The sequence below is a fragment of the Strix uralensis genome, chromosome 9 (genome assembly GCF_047716275.1).
Source record: "Strix uralensis isolate ZFMK-TIS-50842 chromosome 9, bStrUra1, whole genome shotgun sequence".
In the NCBI taxonomy this organism is placed as follows: Eukaryota; Metazoa; Chordata; class Aves; order Strigiformes; family Strigidae; genus Strix; species Strix uralensis.
This window is the reverse complement of record NC_133980.1, coordinates 30,032,621-30,055,898: the sequence shown is the minus strand read 5'-3', so window position 1 is coordinate 30,055,898 and position 23,278 is coordinate 30,032,621. Positions and strand designations below refer to the sequence as shown.

Here is a 23,278-nt window from a genome sequence, read left to right as displayed (position 1 = left end):
CACGAGGAGGGCTTGCCCTGCAGCACCTTCCCACCTGAACATGTCCTTGCTGCTGGACAGTCACAGGTTGCCCGCACAGGAGAGCCTACCTGAGCATCAGTTAGAGGCTTGCTTGCCCAAACACCAAGGCCTGGTGCCATGGAGCTCCCTAGAGAGTGTGAGGAGATGTCTTCAGGGGCTGAGCAGCTGATTTAACTCCTGGAAGGCTTCATGCTGGGTGAATTGGTTTTGCTAGGTGTTTGGGACACTGCTTTGCCCTGCTTGGGCTAGGAGACAGCCACTCTTCTCTGCTCAGCCATACTTCAGGCACGAAGGAGGAAGAAGAGCAGCTCAAGGACATATTAGCAACGTGGCTGATAGCCAGGTATGGATTGAGGTGAGGTGTGGTCTATAAAGAGCATCATGGCACGTAAGGACCTTCCATCTCTCCCCTGCCACACCTAGGGATGGAGTTTGGCCGAGCTGTGAAAACAACCTGCAGGAGAAGGGACGTGTCTCCCACAGCATCACCCCACCACCCTGCACGGGGCTGCGAGCCTGTGGCCACTCCCAGCCCAGCCTGTTTTGATCAACTAAAATAGAGGCCAACACAACTGGGCAGTTCTAGGGTGTTGGAGCTTTTCTCCAGCCTGTCAGGAGAAACACAGACCCATCAACTGAGGCAGGCCCTCATGGAGCAGCCCGTGCTCTCCACCCACCTCCTTCAGCCTTTTGCTGCCCCTGCTGCTCTGTGGGGATTCTTCCCAGCCTAGAAATGGGGCCAGTAAGTGCTGGGGGCCACTGCCAGGAGCTCCTGAAGGGGCTTTCCTCTCTTGCTGCCAACACCGAGAGGTCCTCACCAGCTGACTGATGGCGGAGGGGGTGGGTTTCCAGGGGAGAGCAAAGGGGACAGAAGCAGCAGGACCCACTAGCTGAGAAACCCTTGGGAAGAGGTAACATTAAATTGCACCTCAGCGGGGAGAAGCTGCCCCCATTTCAGACGGCTCCTCTTGCTGGACATGGCTTTGTGAACAAAGAGCAACAGCCCCAGGCTTGGGGAGAGGGCAGGGAGCGGGGAGAGGGCAGCCCTGCCCCAGTGACCTGGACCCATGCCTGGTCCCAGCTCCTACATCCAGACAACACCTGACCCCACACACCCCAAGCAACAGCCAAGACCCTGGACCACTCCTGCCCCCACAAGCACCTCCAGAGGCTCCCGCCCAGCCCACGGCGCAGGCAAAGCACGGCCCAGGCAACCGTGGAGGAACAGAAAGCAAGATCCTTTATTGTACACAGTACAGAATGTAATGCAGCTTTGCAGGAGATACATAGCCCTGCTCAAGTAAAGATTATTTCAAATCAGTCCTCAGATTAACCCCTTCTACACTGTAGACCTTGCCCCACCAAGGGAATGGTGAAAACCTTGTCCCCGAGGTGGGGTTCCCGCAAGCGAATGCTCCCCAGGGGTACAGGCCACTGCAGCCACTGTGGGGAGAGCAACCGAGTCTACCCAGAGTTAATCTTCATACTTTCCCGAAAAAGAATGAATCAGTCAAAAAACAACAAAAAAAAAAAATCCAACCAAAGCTAACTAAGGAAGAGAAAAAATTTCCTATACAGCATTTACAACAAAAACATGTAGCCAGTGGGGGTTGGGGGATAGGCAGGTATGGATATATGAGTGGTGGAGGAGTGTTAGGAGGTGCAGCAGGGAGGGGGGAGCTGGAGGGAAGCGGGGTGGGGGACCCCACTGTCCCTGCCTGCCACAGCCTTACAGCCCAGCTCCCAGGCCATGCCGAGCAGCGGGGGAGCGCAGCAGAGCCGGCACCGGGGTTCAGCCCCAGCTCCCCCGGGAAAGAGGACTCGAGCGGTGAAATGGAGTGGACCAGATACTTCGGCAGCCATCCTGGGGAGCCGCGGGCACCGAGGGCTGCCCCTGCGAGCGTGCCGCCGGGGGGGTGGCCCCAGGGGCTCCGGGAACAGCAGCCAGGCTGCAAAAAATAGCTTTGCCTTAAAATACAAAAAATCTACAAAAATCAGTTTAGAAACCCTTTTCTTTTTTTTTTTTTTACCTAAAACATCAGAAGAAAAAAAAAAAAAAAAAAAAGAGGGAGGGTGAGTGTGTCAGGTTCTCCTCCCTTGAAATGCAACCCTTGGCCCGCAGCCGGAGCTGGGGAGGAGTGAGAGGGGCACAGAGAGGGCCCGGGAGGGGCTGAGAAACCGTTATATCAGGTTATATCACGAGGAGGGGGGGCAGGGAGGGGCAGAAAAAGGCAGAAGGCTCCTCAGGGTTGGGGTAGGATGCTGCGTAATCAGCCCTGGGGTGCTGGCCCAGGGGGCCCCCCCCCCCCCGCATCCCTCCTCTGTGCAAATCAAAGCCCTTTCCACCACACAAGGCAGCTACGCAGGTCGCGCTCGATGCAAAAGCAGATTGTCGTGACAATTGGCTAGGCAGCCACGCTGGCTCAGGCCAGTCCCCGGGCCGTGCCGCAGCCCTCAGCCCTCGCTGTGCTGACGAGGAACAGGGCCTGGGTCAGAGACTGCATCTTCAGCTCCCAGCACCCCAAAACATCACGCTGAGGCTTGGCGGGAGGCGCTAGCCACGGGCAGTCCTATGCACTAGCCCTTGGACAGTAAGGGTGGGAATTCAGCGGCCACACACAGAGGGCATTTTAGATTCCTCCAATTCGTGTGTGCGCACGCACGCGGTTTCGTGGTTGGTTTTTTTTTGTTTGTTTGTTTTGTTTTTCTCTCCTTACGAACAGCAAAAAAATATTCTTTACAAAACCGTATTTGCCCAAAGTGGAGGCGCTAGTGCTCGTGGCTCTGCCGGCTGGCCGAGTCAGTAAGCGAAGCCCTCCGCGTAGGGAAGGCTGCCGCAGGGATCCATCTCCAGGAGGTACGCCGGGCTGTCCTCGAAGTGCGTCAGCGGCACTGTCTCCTCCTCGGGCACCGGGCAGTCGGGCTCCGTCTTCAGGAAGGGACGCTGGTTGTCAGGGTAGGCCATGGAGAAGAGGGCGTCGGGGTCACAGACGAACTTATAGACGTACCGCTCGCCAGCCACCTGCGAGGAGGAGGAGGAGGGTATGAGAGGTACCCTGCACCTTCCCCCCGCCCCAGCGAGTAACAAGCACGGCCTGACCAATGCTGGGCCTGGCCCCCCTCCTGCTGCGCCCCTGGTGGGTGACAGTGGGGGACGCTCACACCCTTCACACCCGCCGCCCCGATGGTAGCGGGGTCACTCGCCTTCTGCATGATGCCCTTCTCGTAGTAGTAGCGCAGGGAGCGGCTGAGCTTGTCGTAGTTCATGGCTGGGCGGTTCTTCTGGATGCCCCAGCGCCGCGCTACCTGGGGGGGAGAGAGGTGGCAGCCGTGAAAGCTCCAGCTGGGGCTTGGACCTGGATCTTCGAAGGAAAATCATAACCAAAATGCAGGGTAGGGGGCTCATGTGTGGGGTCGGAGCAGGCAGGGGCGGAAGCAGACCCACAGTCCCGGAGCAGTTCCCCGCCTGCTGGGATAAAAGCTCCAGCTCTAAGTGCCGGCTGCCACAGCACCGCTACCACCAAACCGGGGGCCGAATCAAAAGACGTTTGATTAGGGGAGCCTGCCAAAAAAGCTGCTTCAAAAAACCACAATTTCCATGCACGGCCTAAGAGATATTATGGGTAATTACCCACAATGCGCAGCTCAGCACTACAGCTGCTTTCAATTACTCCCCAAACAGCTTCTTCCTCTGTGTCACCCTCCTGCAGAGCCACACGGCTCCGGCGCGGCACCGCGCCGGCACAGAGCCGCTGCCGGGGACCCAGGGCAAAGGATGGGAGGGAGGGAGCCACGGCCGAGCGGCGGGTCTGGGCAAGGCACGGCACAGAGCCAACGCCGGTGACCACCAGCAGCTCCGGGAGGAGAGCACGTGCCGCGCCGAGAGGCCGCAAAGATTAAAGGCAAATTTCTACGGCTGCTCAGTGCAGATGGGCGGCTGGCTCTTCCCTCTCGTCCTCAAAAGCTGCTCGGAGAGTAAAGACACGTGTCTTGTGTCAAGCACAAGCGTGAACCGCTGCATAGGATCTGACCCCGGCTCCTGCACCCCCGGGCTCACCCCGCAGCAGCTCCTGGGCTGCAGCCCCAGCTCCGGCACAGCGGGCACTGGGGCAGGACCCCACCCCTCCCTGTACCTCCTCAGGCTCAATCAGCTTGAACTCCATGCCCCGGCCGGTCCAGGCGATGAAGTGGGCGTTGGCGGGGTCATCCAGGAGGGTGACCAGGAACTGCCAGAGCTGCAGGGACCCGCGCCGCTGGTAGGGAGGTCCCTCACGGTACAGGGTGGGCTCCTGCTTCACTTTACCTGCCCACACCGAGACACGGCTGGTTAAACACCCCCAGTCCTGCCACCCAGCAGGGGACACGCACAGCGACGCTGGCTTGTCCCCGTGCCAGGACCCCCTGTGCAGGATCAGGCCACAGGGTCAGGGAGGGGAGAGGTGCTGGGGACAGCACTGCAGGCAGGTGGGGCGCGGGGTAGGTGGCAGGGACGGGCCACGGCAGTGACGTAGAGCGGCCGCACGGGAGGAGGCTGGGCAGCTCTCAAGACTGCCATGCCAGCACAGATTGGACTTGAAAGCCGGCTGCTGTGTAGCCCAGCCCCAAATCTCCCTCCGTGAGCCCTGGTCAGCCCCTAGCTCTCCTCTGGGACCTGATTCTTACCCTCCAACCTCTCCGGTACCACGCACGTGTCATCAAAATACAATCGTGTGTCCTTTTCATATGAAAATCCTAGGAGGGAAAAGATCCTCGGTGAGCACAGGGCCCCTCCGCCACCCTGGCCAGACCCCAAAAAACCCCTGGCTTGGCCCAATACAGCATCAAGATCCTGTTCCCCAGCACCGAGAGCAGTCCTGTCCCCAGTTATTTTAGTGGCATCACACCAGCTCACTGGCGGAGCACCACGCAGCTCTGTCTCCCCCGTCACCCCAGGGAGCCGGGGGAACCAAACCCATTTAAGCAGCTATATCAGGCATGTTATCCCAGATTACACAGCGTGGCACTGCTGTGCCCTCGCAGTGCACTCGTGAGGGCTGGCGGCTGCATGGCACAGGACTTATTTTTAGCGGCTGTACGGGTTCTGCTCGCGTGTGGGCTCTCGCAGGTGTTTTTGGGGTGCCCAGCAGCTCTGCCAGCCGTGAGGTGCAGCAGGGGGGGGGTCTGCCTACCCCAAGGAAGAAATGGGATGAGACACACCAGGGATGCCCGGGAGCACGGGAGGGGGCCAGGGATGCACTCACCGTCATGGCTGCTGGGGAAGACGCCCCCCCTCAGGTATGAGGACTGGCAGTTAGGCACTTCTGCGAGGGACATAAAGGTGCCGTTAAGGACATATGCCCCGTGGGTCCCACCAAGCACCTGGCAGCATCTTTCCCCCGGGGCACATCCTGTGGCCCAGCCCAGGCATCTCCCTGCCCTGATGTACCCTGGGCCACTGCACCCACTCCCAGCCCCAACCTCGGGGGAAAACCAGTATGATTTAGGGGGACACACTGGAATGAGCACTGGGAGCAAGGCCTAAGTCAGCTCAGGTTTTCACCATGTTATTTGGGCCCCGCAGGAAGGGAGGCATTGCTGCGCCTCCCCTGCCATCTGCTCGGCTGTGCCACCCTCCATCCCGAGGTCAGGGTATTTTTAGGTCCTAAGGCGATTAGAGGATTTTTCCGTGATGCTGGTGGGGTCCAGCAGCCAGAAATCACAGCTGGCCCCAGGCCAGGGCGGCAGGGGGACCCGCTGGGTGCCACGGGGCACCCCAGCCTGTGGCTATGGCACAGACCACACTGTACGGCCATATCCCCCCTGGCTTTAGCAAGGAAAGAGGTGGGGGAGGAAAAAAAAAAAAAATAAGGAAGAAATCGTCTACTGCTGCAGGCAGCCTGGCACTGCGGAGCCCCGGCGTGACGCAGCACTCACCGCTCAAGGCTGAACCCCACGCCTGCCGTGCTGCCATGGCAGAAATGACCACTGGTGTAACCCACACCCCGCCGACCGCACCCACCTGAGTCGATGCAGTAGTCCCGGGGCTCCTGCTTGATGCCCATGGGGGGCTGGAAGCCATGGCCAGGGGGGCCAGGCAGGCCGGGGCCACTGTGCTCGTAGAGCGGGTCATGGTACTCCTGCTTGAATCCCTGAGGGGGGCGGGGGGTGGTGGGGCCGAGGGGCTCCGACAGCTGCCGGTGGTAGACAGGGCGGCTGTCCCCCGGCACCCCGGGCTGCGGCGGGAAGGGGTGGCAGGGCTCAGACAGCTGCCTCTGAAACCTGGGGGAAGGGAGAGGGCAGCAGCGTTACCAGGGAGCGGCAGGGCCAGCCCTGTGCCACCAGATCCCACCCCAGACCAGGACCCCCATGCAGGCTCAGTGGTGGTTTGGGTGGCATTGTGTCCCATCCGCAGCGGGCTGGGACAGCTCCTCAGGAGCATGGCCACCACGAGGGTTTGTCTCCTGGGGGACCCAATGGGGTGCTGGGGAGCCACATTCCCCTCCAAGCACTGGGGACCCCCCACCAGAGGAGCGGGGTGGCACAGGGGCTGTTGCCACAAAGCACTATGTGCCTTGGGTGACAGCAGCCCTGCGCTGCAGCCCGGGGCTATCTGGGTAGGAGTGGGAAAAGGAACCAAAACAACACCCCACAACAGTTAAAATCTCCATTAAACCAGTAAAAACTCCCCCTGGGGTGGTGGGGCAGAGCCGCAGGGCCTGGGGGATGCTGCACCCAGGCGGGCGCTTACGCAAAGCCAAATCCACTCCGCAGCTCCAGCCGGCCACTAATCCGCCTGCACAGCTGGGATTAAACCTTGAACTCGGCAGCAGGGAGCACTATTTTCAGCTCCGGGGTGCTGTCACCACCGGCTCGAGCCCCAGCACGGTCTCAGCAGTGGATAAGGGACCATCTCGAGGGGGTGCTGCCGCATCCCCTCGTCCTCCCGCACCTTGAAAGGCGATCTCTGATCTCCGCGCCCGGCTCCTCTTGGCCGGCCGTGTGCCATTTGGCTTTGTAACCGGAGCCCTCCCAGCTGCCGGGCTGGGATTACTCCATTTCCGAGCTGTGTCCCTCTGCCCTTCCTGAGTGAAACCCAAACCCCACGCTGGCACGGCGCTTCCCGAGGGGTCGTGGCCAGCCCCCCGCATAGCTCGAAGGTCGCCCGGAGCTGAGCCTCGCTTTGCCGGGGAGGGATGCTCGCCCACTGCGGGCACATCTGAAGGGTTTCCGTGGCCCCACTGCGTGGCCTTTGCCAGGTTGTCACATCCAGCCCCATGCCCGAAGGGGACACCCTGCTGCTGGTGACACGGCAGCCGTCACCACAGCAAAGGGCATCCAGGAGGCCACAAACAAAGCTGGAGGTCAACTGTGACCTGCACCATGCGACCTATCAACAGCACAACCCGGGGTGAGGCAGGGGACCAGCAAAGCCTCCAGGGATGCCGAGGTGATGGGGACAAAGCCACAGCTTGAAGAGGGAATGGGCAGCAGGATCTCTCCCTCCACATCCCCAAAATCATGGAGATGCCGTGTGATACACTGGGGAACTAAGGATCGACCCACAGCCTGGAGGTGCTTGGGGGCAGGACGGGGATGCCTGCAGCTCCTCAGCTCCGCAGGGCTCAGCTCGGATGGCAGAGAGCTGCAGCGGGTGGGAGAGGAGAGCAGGAGCCCTGACTCAGCACCATCACCCGCCGCCGCAGGGAGAGATGCAGGCGGCAGCCTCTGCCTCCCTTGCCTCTCCCAATGGGGGAGGCGAAGGGTCTGCCCGGTGTCCCCGGGGCTGGGAGGAGCAGGTCCCCACTCACAGGGAGCTGTCTCATGGGGACAAACAGCCACAAGATCCCAGTGGGAAACACCAAGTTTTGCCACACTGGTTTCCACAGGCTCGCAGCATCCAGCCCACGGTCTGCGACCACAAGAGGATGGTCATCCCTGTTCCCTCCCCACAGCTCGAGGCCACAGATCCATCCCAAGGGAGCCAAGATCCCCAAAAACACCCACAAGATGCCAGCGCTCGCTTGGGCGGGGCGGGGGGTGGGGGGGGGGGGAAGCCTTACCTGTGTTCTGTGGGGTATTGGTTTTCAGACATCATCTTTGGCATGTGCATAGGCGGGTGAGGTGGCCTCGGCACGGCGAAGGTCTGCTGCCTCTGCTCCTGCAGCGGGTGCGCGGCCGGGGCCGCCCCATGGGCAGCTGCCTGCACGGGTGGGCCCGGCGGCGGCAGGGCCGATCCCTGGTGCGCGGGGGACACCGGTGTGGTGGGTGGCGTTAATGGCTTGAACCCGGCGGGGGGCTTCCTGTCATAGGCACTGCGGAGGGGAGAGGGGCTGGGGGCTGACGGCCACGCCAATGAGGACACCTCCAAGTCCCCCCACGCTGCGACCCGAGGGGTCTGCAGGCAGCGGCCGCCCCTGCGCTACCTACCAGCAGTTGTAGAGGCACTTGTCCCCGTAGCCGGGGCAGAGAGCCTGCTCGTGGCTGCAGGACGACAGCTCCGAGGAAGGGCTGTGCAGCTCCCGCTTGATCTTTGCCGGAGGTGGGGCATGCAGGACCACTGCAACAAGACAGAGGAGGATACAGGCTCACCGGCGTGGGAGAAGGCGATGGGGGGTGGCACCTCTGGGGAGCATCCCAGGGGTGCTTTTTGCTCGGGAATCAGGTGCTGAATTACCCACCCGGAAACATCAGGCAACTAAACCACGGCAGGATGGTGCCCCAGCAGAGCCCCAGTGTGCCAATGAACCAAGCTGGGGTGGCAGGGCTGCTGCTGCAGGGGAGGGCAGAGCTCCCAGGGCTGGGACAGCCCCACCGTCCCAGGACACTGCTCATGGAGCGGGAATTGCTCCCCAGGATCCAAGAGGGGGCAGAGCAAGGGCTGAGAGAGGGCAGCAGGCAGCTCAACAACAGCCCTGGGTGAGACACACACCTGGGCTGGGCCAAAAGCCGCTCAGCGAGGGGACAAGAGCCTGGGCACCACAGGCAGCGGCTGCCTCCCTGAGCCCTGCGGCAAGGAACAAGGGGGCTTGACAGCCTGGAGCTCTGAGAGCTTGCGAGCAGGATGGTGACCCACTCACCCTCACAGGGGCACACCCAGCTCCCAATTAGCTGGCCAGAGGGTCAGCAAATGGCCAAATGGGATCCACCTTCTCCCTGGTCCTCCAAGGCAACCCAGTCCTGGGGTCCCCCAATTGTACGAGTTCAAGTAGCAAACATCCCATTAAACCCAAATCCTTCCCAGCCCTCACAAGCCCACTCGCTATATATAATTTTAAACCAAGTAATATACGCTTAACCTAATTAATTTCTAAAAGCAGGCGCTCTAGGAAAGGGAAAGCACCTCAGAGATCTTTACCTAAATAGTGCCTGCAGAGGAGAGCCAAGACTAATCGGAAGTGGAGTATTAGCTTCATGTGAAGTCTAAACACAGCCCAGCTACAGTGGAGAGGAGCAAATAGCTCCAGGACAACTGTTCACAGCTTGCCAGGTAATTAGCTGCTCCCCTAATTTGTCAAAACCTTTAAAGAGCTGCTGACTCCCCTCTCTACCCCCCTCTCCCAGAAAGGGCCAGGCACAGCTGGTACCAAGGGCATAAAACCCCCCGAGGAGGATTTGAAACACAAAGCCCAGTGCTGAGCCAGCACAGCCCCCCGCATGTCTTCCACCCGCTCCCAAGCCGGATTTATCCCCGCTCCTCCTTCCCCGCCCCCCCCGGTGAGGTTTTGCCACTCTCAGCATTTCTAGCCTTAACGGGGGGCCGGCGTGGCGGCGGCAAAGCCCGGGCGCCCCGCGAGCCGCGGGAAAGCGAAGGGGAGCTGGCTTTGGAAGGGCTCCAGCTGCCTATTGCGGGCATGTTTCTCTCTAACAGGCTCCGTGTTGTTGGAGCGGGTTGTTTTTCCGCCAGCCATACAATGGGGTCTGGTTATTCATTGAGGAAAAAAAAAAAAAAAGTCTCCGAGCGGGCACCACCCTCCATTCACAAACAATTTGGAGCACTCCATTCATGTGGCTGGGGGAAGGAAAAAAAATAAAAAAAAAAAAGAAGAAAAATTTCCCCAGAGCTTAGCGCTGCCATTCAAGAAAAGGGAAACGAGCCTTAAGATCCTAACAGAGACCAGCTGGCCAAGCGCAGACTTTGTGCAACGTTTGGATTCCTTACACAAACACCGCGGGGCCAGCCAGCACTGCTCAGCAAGACACGCTCTGGCCGCCGAGCTCACGGCTGGCCCGCCCGGTGGCAGGAGCCACGGGGGGCACCGGGGCCAGGGGTGCAGCTCTCGGGAGGAAGAAGCTGGTTTTGGGTCCCTGGTAGCGAGCGGGGAAGGCAGCAGGAGGGTGTCCGGGGCAGGAGATGCCCTGCCCCAGCGCCCAATGCCTCAAAGGCACGTGGGGCGCGCGAGCGCTTTTAACCTTTCCGGTCCTGCGCTCGGCACTGTAATTAAAAGCTAAAAAAACAAAAAATACACAAAAATAGACAGAGGGAGCAGCTCAACTACAGGCAAGGCTGGAGAACACGCCTTGGCACACCCGCGCCAGGACCAAGCCACGGGAGTAGCAAGAGCACCCACGGGTGCCCGACAGCCCCTCTCTGGGCAGCTTGAGCCCCCGGGGAGGAAAGGGCCCCAGGGGGGCTCGGCAAGGGGACCAGGCACGTGTGCCACCGCTGTGCCTGGCCAGCAAGGTGGCACAGCCAGGAGGGCAAGATGGGGGGGGCTCAGGTGAACCCCCTCCCTCAGTGCTGTACCGCCAGCCAAGTTGGAGATGCCTCCAACGTCAACCTCCAGCCAAGAGCTCTCCCGTGGGAAAGGTGACACCCCAAAGCCATTCAGGGCCTTGAATTGCTGGTGAATCCCTTGGTGGGGGACAGGGCAGGTTGTTCCCCACCTCTTAAGAGGCTGAGCCTGTGGAACGCTGGCTTTGCTGGTGGCTCCTGCTGCCCAAGCCATGGGGAGGGCAACCAAACCACCATTTCCAGCCCAGCCACTGGCTGGGGACCTTGGCACCCGCTCAAGCTGTCACCTGGGAGCCGAGCTGCACGCCAGCCCCTTCATCCCCCTGCGTTACAGGACGCACCCAAGGTCACACCAGGAGAGGAGCCAGAAATAGAAGCCAGACTCCTGCTTTCCTTTGTTTAAACAACCCTTCCTCAGAACCAAACCTCCCGCTTTCATTCTGGTGTGTAAGAAACACCGCTCTGCACCCTGCCCGCGGCTTTGGCCACATGCTGCCCATGCAGGGGGCCACAAGTGCCCTGGGAGCAAAGCCCTGCAAAAGGCAAAGCCTCTTGTAGTGCTTGATCTTCCTGATACGACCCCGTCGCTTCCCACTCGTTTAAACAACCGACTGAGATATAATATTGTACATTATACCCTTCTCCCCAGGACTGTGCTGCCAGCAAACCCGCACCTACGCCTAGCCAGGGATGCAGCGCAATGGCTAGCGTGGTGAGCTCTGTGGAAGTCACGCAGGGCCTCCTTGCCTTCCGGGGAGAATCTGCCGCTTCTCTGGGTAGCTTATAAAGCACCAAATCCGGCCTCTGGCTGCTGAGTCCAGGGCGCCAAGAACAACGCATCCCTTATTCAGAGGAGCCCTGCTTTCCCCGTCCCCATGGCGGGATTTCCTCCCCGGTGCAGCGACCCGCTGCACGTTACAGCACTTTCCTGACAAACCCCAACTTTAAGCCCGCGTCTGCCAGGGACCTTGGCTACAGAATTAGGAACAGCGAGTGGGCAGCAGCCGAGCTGTAGGCAGCTGCCGTGCGATGAGGGTTTCTGAGCAAGGCAAGAAGGATGCTGCAGTTCGGAGCATCTCCAAGACTGAACATAGCACACGTGGCCGTGTTCCCCAGGGCAGCAGGTCAGAACACAGCCCAGTTTGTCCCTTTTTGCTGCTGTGCCAGGGAAGTTTGGCCCTGGGAATGCCAGGACCATGGGGCAGGAGATGGAGCTGGTTTACTCAGGATGAAAGGGAGCAGCAGCCTCCTTGGGGAAAAGGCACAGAGCTACACAACTTCTGGAATCAAGACCAACACATGTCTGCAAACATCCATATGGACTCGGGAAGGATTTATCTTCCCCCAGGCGCTAACAGGCACTGAAGGCCAATGTGACCCCCAGCCCAGGAAAGAAGCACATCCCTGCTAGCAAAAGCTGGGTGCAGGGGGGAGGCTGCACCAGATTCGTCCCTCTCTTTCTGCCTACACCACACACAGTTCCAAACCGGAGTGAAATGAGAAGATGGGGCCAGAAAGCTGTAAGCTAGAGACTCTCTCCTCTTTAAACTCTTTCCAGTGTTGGTAGGGAAGAGCCAGGCTCCCCATCCTCCTCCACCCCGGGCTGAGCACCCCCGACCCCAGCCAGCACAGCCCCTTGCACAGCAGCAAGGGAAACCTTTGCTTTCTCTCTCCAGGAAAGTTAAGGAAGGTTATTATAGTAGGGAGTCATGCAGTGAGATCTCCTTTCAAGTGACAAAGTCATTTCAACACTGGGTCTGCAGAGGCCGAGCAGGTCAGGAGAATATTTTAAGAGTCTCGACCAAATGTCTTTTTTTTTTTTCTTTTTTCCCCCCTCCTTTCCCTGCATTACCCAGAAAAGTTTGTCTCTTCTCTCTGAGCTCTTCAGGTTACAAGGAAACAAGAGACTGCCAAAAGGCACTGGAAACAGCTTCAGCTCTAAGAGCCACCCTCCCACGCACGCTGCAGTTTCTACCGCTCCAAGCAAGAGCTGCCGGGCTGCGCTAGGATGTCAACAGCCAGTTGCGTTTCTGACTCTGGGCTCGCCTTTTATCTCAGGGGAGACAAGGAAAAAAGCGCATCTGAAACTTGGGCTGTCTGGAACAGTTTAATGGCAAGCTTCCCACTCAGAAGTAATCAAAGAGCAATAATTAACATGCATTTACTGTAGGAGAAGATACCCTGCTGCATGCTGTGACAAAGCTGGAATGAAAAAATCTGTTCGACTGCAGGCTAAATTTGATTTCCTTTAAGTTCTGTGGCTGTCTGGCTCAGCAGCAAAACCCAGTCACCAAAACCAAGCTACTACTTCTGTTTGCCAGGTAACGACTCAAAACATCCTGATCCCCCCCCCCCCCCCCACCTCCGGCTTCCCCTCCAACCGAGCCTTCGACGCCAGGAGAGCCAGCGCCCGAGAGTCGTGCAAGCACCACACGCCATTAAGCGGCCCCTGCCCTCGCCGCTAACCCGTTCTGGCAACGAACCACGGCTCCGAACCAACTCTCGCTCTTATGCAATTCAAGAGGGACTGCATTTTCACTGGCCTCCTTTTAAACACGCTTGCTTGCCAGTGATTAATGCTGCTTAAAGCGGCTCAAGTTTCACCGCTCAGGTCCGCTCTTGCCAACAGTGCTGGGCCAGGACTGTAAAAAGCTCCAGAAACTGCAGAGATTGTGGCTAACCAAGGAGCCCAGCACAGGCTCTTGCTTCCACTTTAAAAGGAAAAGGAGCGTTTATAAGCAAATCAACATTACTACGAACAAGCAGTGAGTCTCAGAGGAGCCCAGAGATCAGTCAGAGCTATTTCTATGCGCCTGACTCTGATTTTCCCCATTTACAAAAGACAGGACATTGCAAGTTTCATCTTGATGAACCCAAACCACACATGCTTTCTCCCAAAAGTCTGTGATTTCATGGTTTCAGCCCCAACAACAACCGCTGCGCGAGGTTTTGCACAGGCACCCAAACAATTCCCCCCCAGAGAATGAAAACCCAGAACAATCACTTACAGTTGTCAGACTGGAAATCTGGGACAAATTGTTCGTCATCAGGGACCTGAGCTAAAAAAACAAACAAAAAAGTGGTTTTATGGCATTTTCAGTCCTCAAAAAGCTCACAGAGAGATTTTACATGGCAAAAGGCGGAGGTGAAAACTTGCCTTCAGCTAGCCAGGCCTCTTGGAGCTGGCTGAGATCCTGGAAGAGCTCTGGAACAGAGTGAAAGACTTATGTGCTCCACAGAAGAATAAAACTGCCATTATTCACAGGATTATTTCTAAACCGACGAGCGCGACGTCTTGCGGGGCCGCAACGAGGCCACGGCTGCCCGGGCACCAGCCCTGCCTACCTTCCGAGTCGTGGGCCAGGTCGGTCTCTAAAAACTTCCTTTTCCTGTCGGACCCCGGCCGGCCTCGGCCCTCCTCTGCGCAGGACTTCTGCAAGGAGCAGGGTGAGAGCGAGAGCTGCAGTCCCCAAGGTCGGGGGGGTGCTCCCAAGGTCGGGGAGGTGCCCCCAAGGTCGGGGGGGTGCCCAACAGGGAGCAGGGGAAGGGTGGGGGGCACTGGGCAAACTTACCCCGGGGCCCATGAAGGGAACCTGCTGGTCGTAGAAGCCGTCCATGGTGCGGGGGAGGCGGGCAGTGCCCCCGGCCCGCTCAGCATCGACGCCGGCCCGGGAAGGGGGGTCCCGCCCGGGCTCCGGCAGGTGCGCGGCTGGGGGGGTGGAGGGGAGGGAGGAGGTCAGGATCAGGCCCTGGCCCCTGCCGCCCCCGGGGCTGGCTCGCTGCGGGGCCGCCGCGCCTCCCCGGGGAGCCGACCCCGCTTCTGCCGTGGCGGGTCGCAGCCCCCCAGCTCGTGATGTCACCCAATTTCTATAGAAACGGCCGTGACATCACGCGCCGCGGGAGCAGGAGGAGGCAGGCAGGGCCGGCACCGCACACTCCCCTCGCCCGGCCTGGCCCAGCCCGGCCGCCGCCTCCCTCCGCCCCTGCCGGTGCTCGGCGCTGCAGGGCCGGGCCGCGCCGCAGCGGGGCCCGTTCCCACGCCGCCCCGCGCGCCCCATTCATAAACTCCGCCCCCCCCACCCCACCCCCCCCGCTCTCCTTCCCTTCCCCCGCGCGCGCGCTCGCGCGCGCCCCCCACCATTCACACCGCGCGGCCCGCGCCATTCATAAACACCGCCCCCGCCCCCCGGGCCGCGCTGCACCCCGCCGCCAGGCCCCGCGTACCCGGCCGGGGCGCCGCGGGCTCAGGCTGGGGCTCGGGCTCGGCCGCAGCGGGACGAGCCGGGAGCGGAGGGGCCGGGGAAGGCGCGGAGGGGCCGGGGAAGGCGCGGCGCCGCTCCGCGCCCGGGCACCGCGCTGCCGCTCTGCGCCGGCCCGCAGCCCCCGAGCCAGCGGCCTCCGCCGCGCCCCGCCCCGCGCCGCTTGTTTACCCTCCGCGCCGGCCAATGGGAAGCCGCCGTCCGGCCGCCCGCGCCGTCTGATTGGCTGCAGCGCCGCTGCGCGCCCGCCCGCGCGCCGCTCCGCCGAGCACCATTGAGGCCGGCTGGGTGGGCGGGGGCGGAGGCAGCCAATGGGAGCGGCTTGATTTGCATGACTCCGCCCAGAACGTTTTTCATTCATAAAAAAATAGAAGGGGGAAGAGGCGAGCGGGTGGGGCTGGGCAGCGCAGGATTTAAAGGGGCCGCGGCCCTCTCCCAGGAGACACCTGGGGGGCGGGGGGGAGGGTTAACGGGCGGCCTTGGGGGGTTGCTGAGACAGCCCAGGGGCTCGGATCCGGATCCGGGGAGGACCTTGCTCCCTGCACGCCGTGCCCAAGAACCCACCGCACAGCAGGCTCTGCAAGGATGGACCTCGGGCCTCACATGCCGTGGGGCTCCCTCTGCACACGCCATGGGGTCCCCTCTGCCGTTTTGGGAGGCAGTTTCGCACCAGCGAGGCATCATCACACGGGTGCCCCTGCGAGCAGGGGGCTAACCCATGCCTGGGTGCTGGCTTTGGCAGCCTTTCCCCTGCAGGCACCAGGTTTGCCTTTGAGAAGGGCTTTTTGGAGGAGGCCATAGGAAAAATAGTTCCCACCTGCAGGGGCTTTGGGGCTGCCCCGGCCACGGATCCTCCCGAGCGAGTTCGTAGACACAAACCTTTGCAGGACTGCAAAGAGCTCAGAGGATTGGGAATAAGTTTAGGACAAAGCTGTGCTGCTCGGGGCCTGCCAGGCCCCCCACCCCAGCATCACTCTGCCGAGTGCCTCAGTTTCCCCAGCTGTAACTGAAGGTGGTGATGTCACCAAAAGAACTTATCGACACCGATGGGATGTAGATAAGCAGACACTCCTTTATTAACGGCCGGGTGCGCAGGGGAGTCGTCTCACCAACAACACACACCTAACTCGTGTAGCGTGCTGATTACAGAGGATACAGTCATACATATTAATGAAGTTCTCATTCATAAACATGCTAATTCCTGTAATTTATTTTCATATCCCCAGCTCTTTCCGGTCATGCACACTTGAGTCCTGAAATGAGTCAGGGGCTGCTTTTGTGACCACCATGACTACTGACTCAAAAGAAAGACCCCCCAGTGTCCCTGACTCAAGGACTTTGGCTCACACTGCAATTTTGACATCCTTCGAGGCCCTTTCACAACACAGCTTTTAAAACACCTGGTCTACAGGGCGATAAATCACTCTTACTAAGCAGCCTAACAATTATACTTTGTTTGACAACATAATTCTCTAGTTAATGATTATTACTGGACTATGCGACCTATGCAGCCTTGGTCTAGGGCTTTACAAAGGAGTTCATAGCAGCATAACTGATTACATGGTTACACAGTATTTCCAGAGTTACTTAAAACAGTACACAATTATTTTTCTAACTATTATAAAACTAATATTCTTATAAAATTCTATTTGATTATTCAATCAAGATCATTTCATATCATAAACCCTAAAATCATCAGCTTAAATCAATAACAAATCAATGACAATCAGTAACAACTCCCCCCTTTGAAAGTTTTGAAAATCATTTCAATACTTTCACATCAAAATTTATCATGTTTCTGTCTCACCGTATGCTGGTGGTGGAAGTCTGGGGATTTCTCTTATAATCATGCGATCGAATGCAATTTTGCTATTAATTTGTTTCTTTAAGCAAGAAGAAATCAACATTATCATTAGGGAAAGGACCAAGAAGATAAATAATGTGCCAATTAGTGGCCTTATCCATGAACTCAAATTCCAACCCAGTCCACTAAAAATTTTGCCTATCCAATCTTCTGACATATCTTCTCGGACTTTTTCAGCATCCTCTTTAATTTTTCCTAGTAATTCTAGATCATGTTCCATGTCTTGTGTCACATTTGGGATATGTATGCAGCAGTGATCTACTTTATTTTTAAGGTATCCACGAACTCCACGCTCTTTAAGCAAGAGCATGTCTAGTGCCATTCTATTTTGCAAAGTCATCCTTGAGGTTGCCTGCAATTATAAATTTAATTCCTTGGATCCTTTCCTTGTGTCATTAGCTAGTTTTTCTACTTGTGCAGTTAGTTGATACAACCATTCTTGGTTTCTATACGATGCTATGGGATTCAAAAGGGATTCAAGAGCCCAACCAATTTTTACTCCTGTTGAGGGTTCATTCCATGTGTCATTTATTTCGGATCTTTTAACTCGCTCTAATTTTAAATTTTCTAAAGATCCTTTAAATGGAGATTCCTTCCAAATTGGGCACAACGTTGGCATACCTAAAGTAATTTGGTTTACTTTTCCATCCAAGGGTAATTGCGTTGTTCAGGTTCCGTCACTCATTGCCCAAACTAAATGTCCTGGGCTTTGAATTGTAGATCTTCTACAGCTAAATAATGTTCCTTTTCTGGGTATATATGTTTTGGTCAAATTAAGGCTATTTTTAAGACCGTGGCAAAAACACCCATATTTTAAGGCAGCAGCCAAAGGAGGAATTCTTTGAATTATTGGGTCTGCATTACTGCGGTCATAAATCTTTTCACATTTCCACCAAGACACTACATTTTCTTTTTCTCTTAATGTGCTTCCTTTGTCATTTACTGATGGTAAGACTGCAAAAACTTTCCCATCCCAAGTGAAACACCAAGGAGTTCTAGCCATATACTGAAACTGAGAAAATATAGACGTATAGAGTCCCACTGCTCTTCCTCCTCTTGCATACTCTGACCGGTTTTGTTACACTTCCATTCCATGATACCTCTGCTCCCATTGTTCCTAACCTGTTCATCATATGAACACCACTCTACAGTCCGATATCTTTGTGAGATCATCGTTTAACAGTTTCTCACAATCTGCTCTACTGCCTGGCGACTTCCATTGTTTTCTGATGATCTTTGCTTGTTCATACCGTTCAACAACAGGTTTTTGTTCGCAGTGAGTAGTCTCATTTCTGTGTCTTAAATTGGTCAGATTCATGGTTAAGATTCTCTATGGAACAGATTCACCTGCTGCTCTTGGTGTTGGTAAACAAGCAGTAATCTGTGTTACATTCTGCAAATTGGCAAAGCCCTTAAGTAATCCTAACATCAAATTTTCTTCTGGTGTTTTCCTTGGGAGGTATATTAACTATTCTGTTTCAATCTGCCTCCTATTCCTTACCTTTGATTCTGACATTTCTTTACAGTTCTCAGTTGCATTTTGTCTTTTGGCTGTTACCTCAGACCAAGATCCCACCAGCATCAGTTTCCAAATTAAAATCAAATGAATAGCAATTCTTAATTGACATATATAGTTAGACGTATTTTAAAGTCAATTTTGAAGTCTCTGGATCTCTGTTAACAACTTTCCATGAACGGGGTGCCTTCTTTGCTCTGGTATAGTGTATCCACGCACCTGATTCTGCCATCTTGATAGCCGTAAAGGTGGTCAGCAGTATTTGAAAGGTCCTTTCCAGCGTTCTTGCAAGGGTTCAGAAGTCCATGTCTTCACGTAGACGTAGTCTCCAGGTTGAAAGTCATGTACTGGATTTTCCAAGGATAGAGGTCTATTCCACACTACTGCATTTTGGATTGCAGTCAGGGTTTTTCCTAAGGAAAGCAGATAATTATACACATCTTGTTTTCCTTTTACATGCATATTTGGATTTGGTTCCAGGCATTCATAAGGTTTTCCATATAGTAATTCATAAGGACTAACTGATGTGCCACTTTTTGGTTGTACCCTGATTCACAACAATGCTAATGGAAGTGCCTGGGGCCATTTTAGATTGGTGTCTTGACATATTTTGCTAATTTGCCTTTTTAGTCTGATTCATTCTCTCTACCTTTCCGCTGGATTGTGGCCTCCATGATGTATGTAAATCCCAAGTAATTCCTAAAATTTTACAAACACTTTGTACTATTTCAGCAACAAAGTGTGGGCCTCTATCTGAAGACTCCAACAGAGACTCCAAATCTCGGGATTATTTCTTGTAGTAACCATTTTACTACTTCCTTTGCCTGAGTGGTACGACAGGGAAAGGCTTCTGGCCATCCTGTAAAGGTATCAACCCCCACCAGAATGTACCGATACCCATTTGGTCTAGGTAACTCTGAAAAGTCTACTTGCCAACAGTCTCCTGGTTCTGTTCCAGATTTGAGTTTACCCATTTGGACCCTTTTCTTTATTACTGGATTATTTTTCAAACGCAGATCACATTTTGCAGTTACCATTTTAGCTAATCCTAGCATTTTGACTGATACTAACTTGTCTTTTTAGGAAGGTTATTAAGGCCTCTACACCCCAGTGACATTCTTGGTGTTTTGTCTGAATTATCTCTCTCATCAAGAGAGGCGGAACCACCACTTGTCCCTTGGATGTCACCCACCATCCAGCTACATTTTCCTTAGCATTCAGTAATTGCCCTAATTTATCGTTTGCTTCTGAATATTTAGGTTTTTCCTTTGGGAGAACTACTGTCTTGGTCGGAATCAGTGCCATTTGTAATGTTATTTCTTTTCCTGCTCTTTTAGCAGCCCTATCTGCTAAATTATTTCCTCCAATTTCTTTTGTATTCCCAACCTGATGTGCTTTACAGTGCATGATTGCCACCTGAGTTGGTTTCTGAACTGCTTGCAATAATTGCACAATTTCATCCTGATGTTTAATATTTGATCCCTGGGAGGACAATAATCCTCTTTCTTTCCATAAAACTCCATGGACATGTGCTACCCCAAAAACATACTTTGAATCAGTCCAGATATTTACTTTCTTCTTTTCACTTAATTTGAGAGCTCGAGTTAAAGCAATGAGTTCTGCCTTTTGAGCTGAAGTGGTGCTAGACGACGCATTTGCCTCTATGATGGAGGTGTCTGTTGTTCCCACATATCCAGCGTATCAGACTCCCTGTTCCACAAAGCTGCTGCCGTCTGTGTGTAACTCCCAGTCGGAATCTTCCAGCGGTGTGTCCTTCAAATCCTCTCGACCAGAGTACACATGTTCAATGGTAGTCCTGCTCCAGCTGCCCTTCTTCCTGTGTAGAACTTAAAAAGACTGCAGGGTTTACCAGGTTAGTTGTTTTTAAAACCACATCGTCTTGTTCAGTCAGGACCACCTGGTACTTCGTCATTCTGCTTGGGGACAACCAATGTCTAAACCAGTTATCACCATGTGTGGGACATATATTGTTATTGTTCTTCCCAAAGTCAATTCCTGGGCCTCTTGTATAAGCATCACCGTAGCAGCAACTGCTGGAAGGCAAGCAGGCCATCCTTTACTTACTGTGTCCAACTGTTTGGAAAAGTATCCAACTGGTCTCTTCCATCTTCCCGTTCTCTGGGTCAGCACACCCAGTGCAAGATGTTGTCCTTCATAAACAAACAACTGGTTAAATCTGGAAGTCCCAGGGCAGGTACAGACCTTAGAGCTCATTTTAATTCTTTAAAGGCCTGTTGCTGGTGTGGGCCTCATACAAAGGGAAAGTTCTTTTGAGCTTCATACAATGGCTTAGCCATTAGACCGTAATTCATTACCCAAAGGTGACACCACCCAGCCATTCCCAGAAGGGCCCTTAGTTCATGAACATCTTCCAGCCCCGGTATGCCACAAATGGCTTCCTTACAGTCTGTTCCAAATTGCCACTGTCCTTCTGAAATCTTAAAGCCCAGATATATTATAGCCTGGCTTGCTGTTTGGGCTTTATTTTTGGATATCTTGTACCCGTTTAGTCCAAGAAAATTTAAAAGTTCTATTGTTACCTTTATGCAGGTGGATCTTTCTTCTGTAGCAATCAGTACGTCAGCCACATATTGCAAAAGCAAGTGTCCGGGCTTTGGCTGTGAATCATCCTGTTTCTATACCTCAAGTTCCTTTGCCAGCTGATTTCCAAAAATGGTCAGGCTATTTTTTTTTTTTAAATCCTTGGGGTAGTCTTGTCCATGTCTGTTGCATTTTTTTTCCTCCCGTTTGTGGATTTTCCTACTCAAAGGCAAACAATTTTCTGCTTCCCTTCTCCAGAGGCATGCAAAAGAAAGCATTCTTTGAATCAAGCACTGTAAACCACTGATGGGTCTTTTAATGCTGTCAACAATATATATGGATTTGCCACTACAAAATAAATGTCCTTAACTATCTGATTCACTGCTCTTAAATCTTGTTACTAACCTATATGCACCCGAAGGTTTCCTAACTGGTAAAACTGAAGTATTATATTTAGATTCACATTCCTCAAGGATTTTATATTCCAAAAGCTTGTCAATCATTTCTTAATACTCCGTCTAATTTCTGGTTTAATTGGGTACTGTTTAATCCTTACTGCTCTTGCACCCTCCTTCAATTCTATTTTCACAGGTTGTGCTAATTTTGATTTGCCAGGTTCATCTGTTTCCCATACTATAGGGGTTACTGCTAGATCTACTTGCTGTGGAATTTCTTGTTCTTTTACTCTTTCTTGTATCATCAGGATTTCTCCTGTCTTTGACTCAGGTATTTTTAGGAAGAGTTCCCCTTCCTCAAAAACAATTTGTGCATTTAATTTGGACAAGAAATCCCTTCTTAACAAGGGTATCGGACATTCTGTTACATACAAGAATTTATGTGTAATCATTTTGTTCCCAAATTTTAAATACAGGGGTTGTAGAAATGGCCTGTTTTTTCTTTCCTTGTTGCTTCCCTTATGCGTGCTGTTTTCATTTCCAGTTTCCTTTTACAGGTATTCAATACTGAAAATGTTGCTCCTGTATCTACCAAAACTTTAACCTCTTTTTCTCCCAGCTTGATTACAACCAGAGGTTCAGCTGGGTTCCCCTTCGGTCCCCTTCGTTTGTCCAAAACCATTATTCTTGCTTCCTCTTGCTGCCCACCCCCCTTGTTTGGACAGTCTCGTTTCCAATGCCCTTCTTCTTTACAATATGCACATTGATTTATTCCTAAAGGTGCATTAAGATTTCGGTTTCCAGAATTCACAAATCCTCCTCTTCCAACAGCCCCTCGTCCTCTTCCCCGGCCTCGACCTCTTACTGATGTTCCTGCTATTACAGCCAGCAGTCTATTCTCTCTAATTTTCCTCTCCTCTTTCTCTCGATTGTTATAAACTTTCCATGCCGCCTCCAACATTTTACTTAAATTCCTTGAATCCTCTCCCTCCAGTTTCTGGAGTTTCTTTCTTACATCTGGTGCAGACTGTCTCACAAAAATCAAAGCTAATAGTGTTTGAGCTGCCTCAGTTTCCACTTGCAGGTCAGTATATTTTCTAGCAGCTTCTTTCAATCTTTCCAGAAACGCAGAGGGAGATTCATTTTTATCCTGTCTCACCTCGTATAGTTTAGACCAATTCACAGATTTAGGCATGGCATGTTTTAGCCCATATAGAACCCATTTCTGATACCGACTTAATCTTTCTCTATGCTCCACACGATTTGGATCCCACTGCGGATCCCCGGAAGGAAAATTTTGCTCTAAAGTTCCATCAATCGTCCCGCTCATCACTGCCGCTTCTGCCTGTGCCTTACCCGTCCTCAATACCATTTGTTTCTCTGTGCCATTCAATAAATTATCCAATATTACTTGTAAATCATTCCAGTCTGGATTCTGTGTTCTAATGATTGTATCTACTATTCTGCCTACTCTCTCAGGATCTTCCCTGTATGTCCCTGCTGCCTGCTTCCAAGCCATCAAATCCATAACTGAAAGAGGCACTTTCACATACACTGGCCCATCGTTACCAACTCCTTGTCGCAAAGGAGCTATTCCCTGTGCCTGCTGTCTAGTTCTCCTGGATATAGGAGTATGAATGACGACTTCAGCAGGTCCTTCATCCTCATCTTCTCCTCCACTACTTTCTGGCTCCGGTACTTCTACTGCTTGGTCTCTCCCACCTCCATATCCCTGTCTCTGATTTCTCTGTCCTCTTCGTGGAGGGACTATATCTAATTCTGGTCCTTCTTCATCTTCCTTGGGAGCTATATACTTTATGCACCTTTTCCCAATATCACACGCAGAGCAACATTTCTTTACTTTCTTGTTTTCAGAAGTCAAAGCCATTACCAAATTATCTCTACTAATCAGTTTGCATTCCTTTTGCCAATCAGTTCGTTGTCTCAAAT

General features: G+C 54.1%; 2 protein-coding genes across 5 annotated transcripts in view; both read right to left on the bottom strand.

Annotated features, from left to right (window-relative positions):
- Positions 1 to 1,238: 1,238 nt before the first annotated feature.
- ETV5 (ETS variant transcription factor 5) lies at positions 1,239 to 15,092 on the bottom strand. The gene is made up of 13 exons (XM_074878085.1): positions 14,957 to 15,092; positions 14,305 to 14,441; positions 14,078 to 14,165; positions 13,890 to 13,937; positions 13,741 to 13,791; positions 8,428 to 8,557; positions 8,061 to 8,312; positions 6,020 to 6,279; positions 5,262 to 5,321; positions 4,684 to 4,752; positions 4,155 to 4,324; positions 3,226 to 3,327; positions 1,239 to 3,043 (listed from the first exon to the last, which is right to left on the bottom strand). The coding sequence occupies exons 2-13, from the start codon at positions 14,347 to 14,349 to the stop codon at positions 2,822 to 2,824; spliced, it is 1,497 nt and encodes a 498-aa protein (XP_074734186.1). The 5' UTR covers positions 14,350 to 14,441; positions 14,957 to 15,092; the 3' UTR covers positions 1,239 to 2,821.
- A 946-nt stretch (positions 15,093 to 16,038) lies between these two features.
- Positions 16,039 to 23,278, bottom strand: part of LOC141947192 (diacylglycerol kinase gamma-like) — a 39,812-nt gene continuing 32,572 nt past the window's right edge. For all 4 annotated transcript variants that reach the window (XM_074878080.1, XM_074878081.1, XM_074878082.1 and 1 more), the window contains one exon: positions 16,039 to 18,784. The gene's annotated coding sequence lies outside the window, so the exon portion shown is untranslated. The remainder of the gene's footprint in view (positions 18,785 to 23,278) is intronic.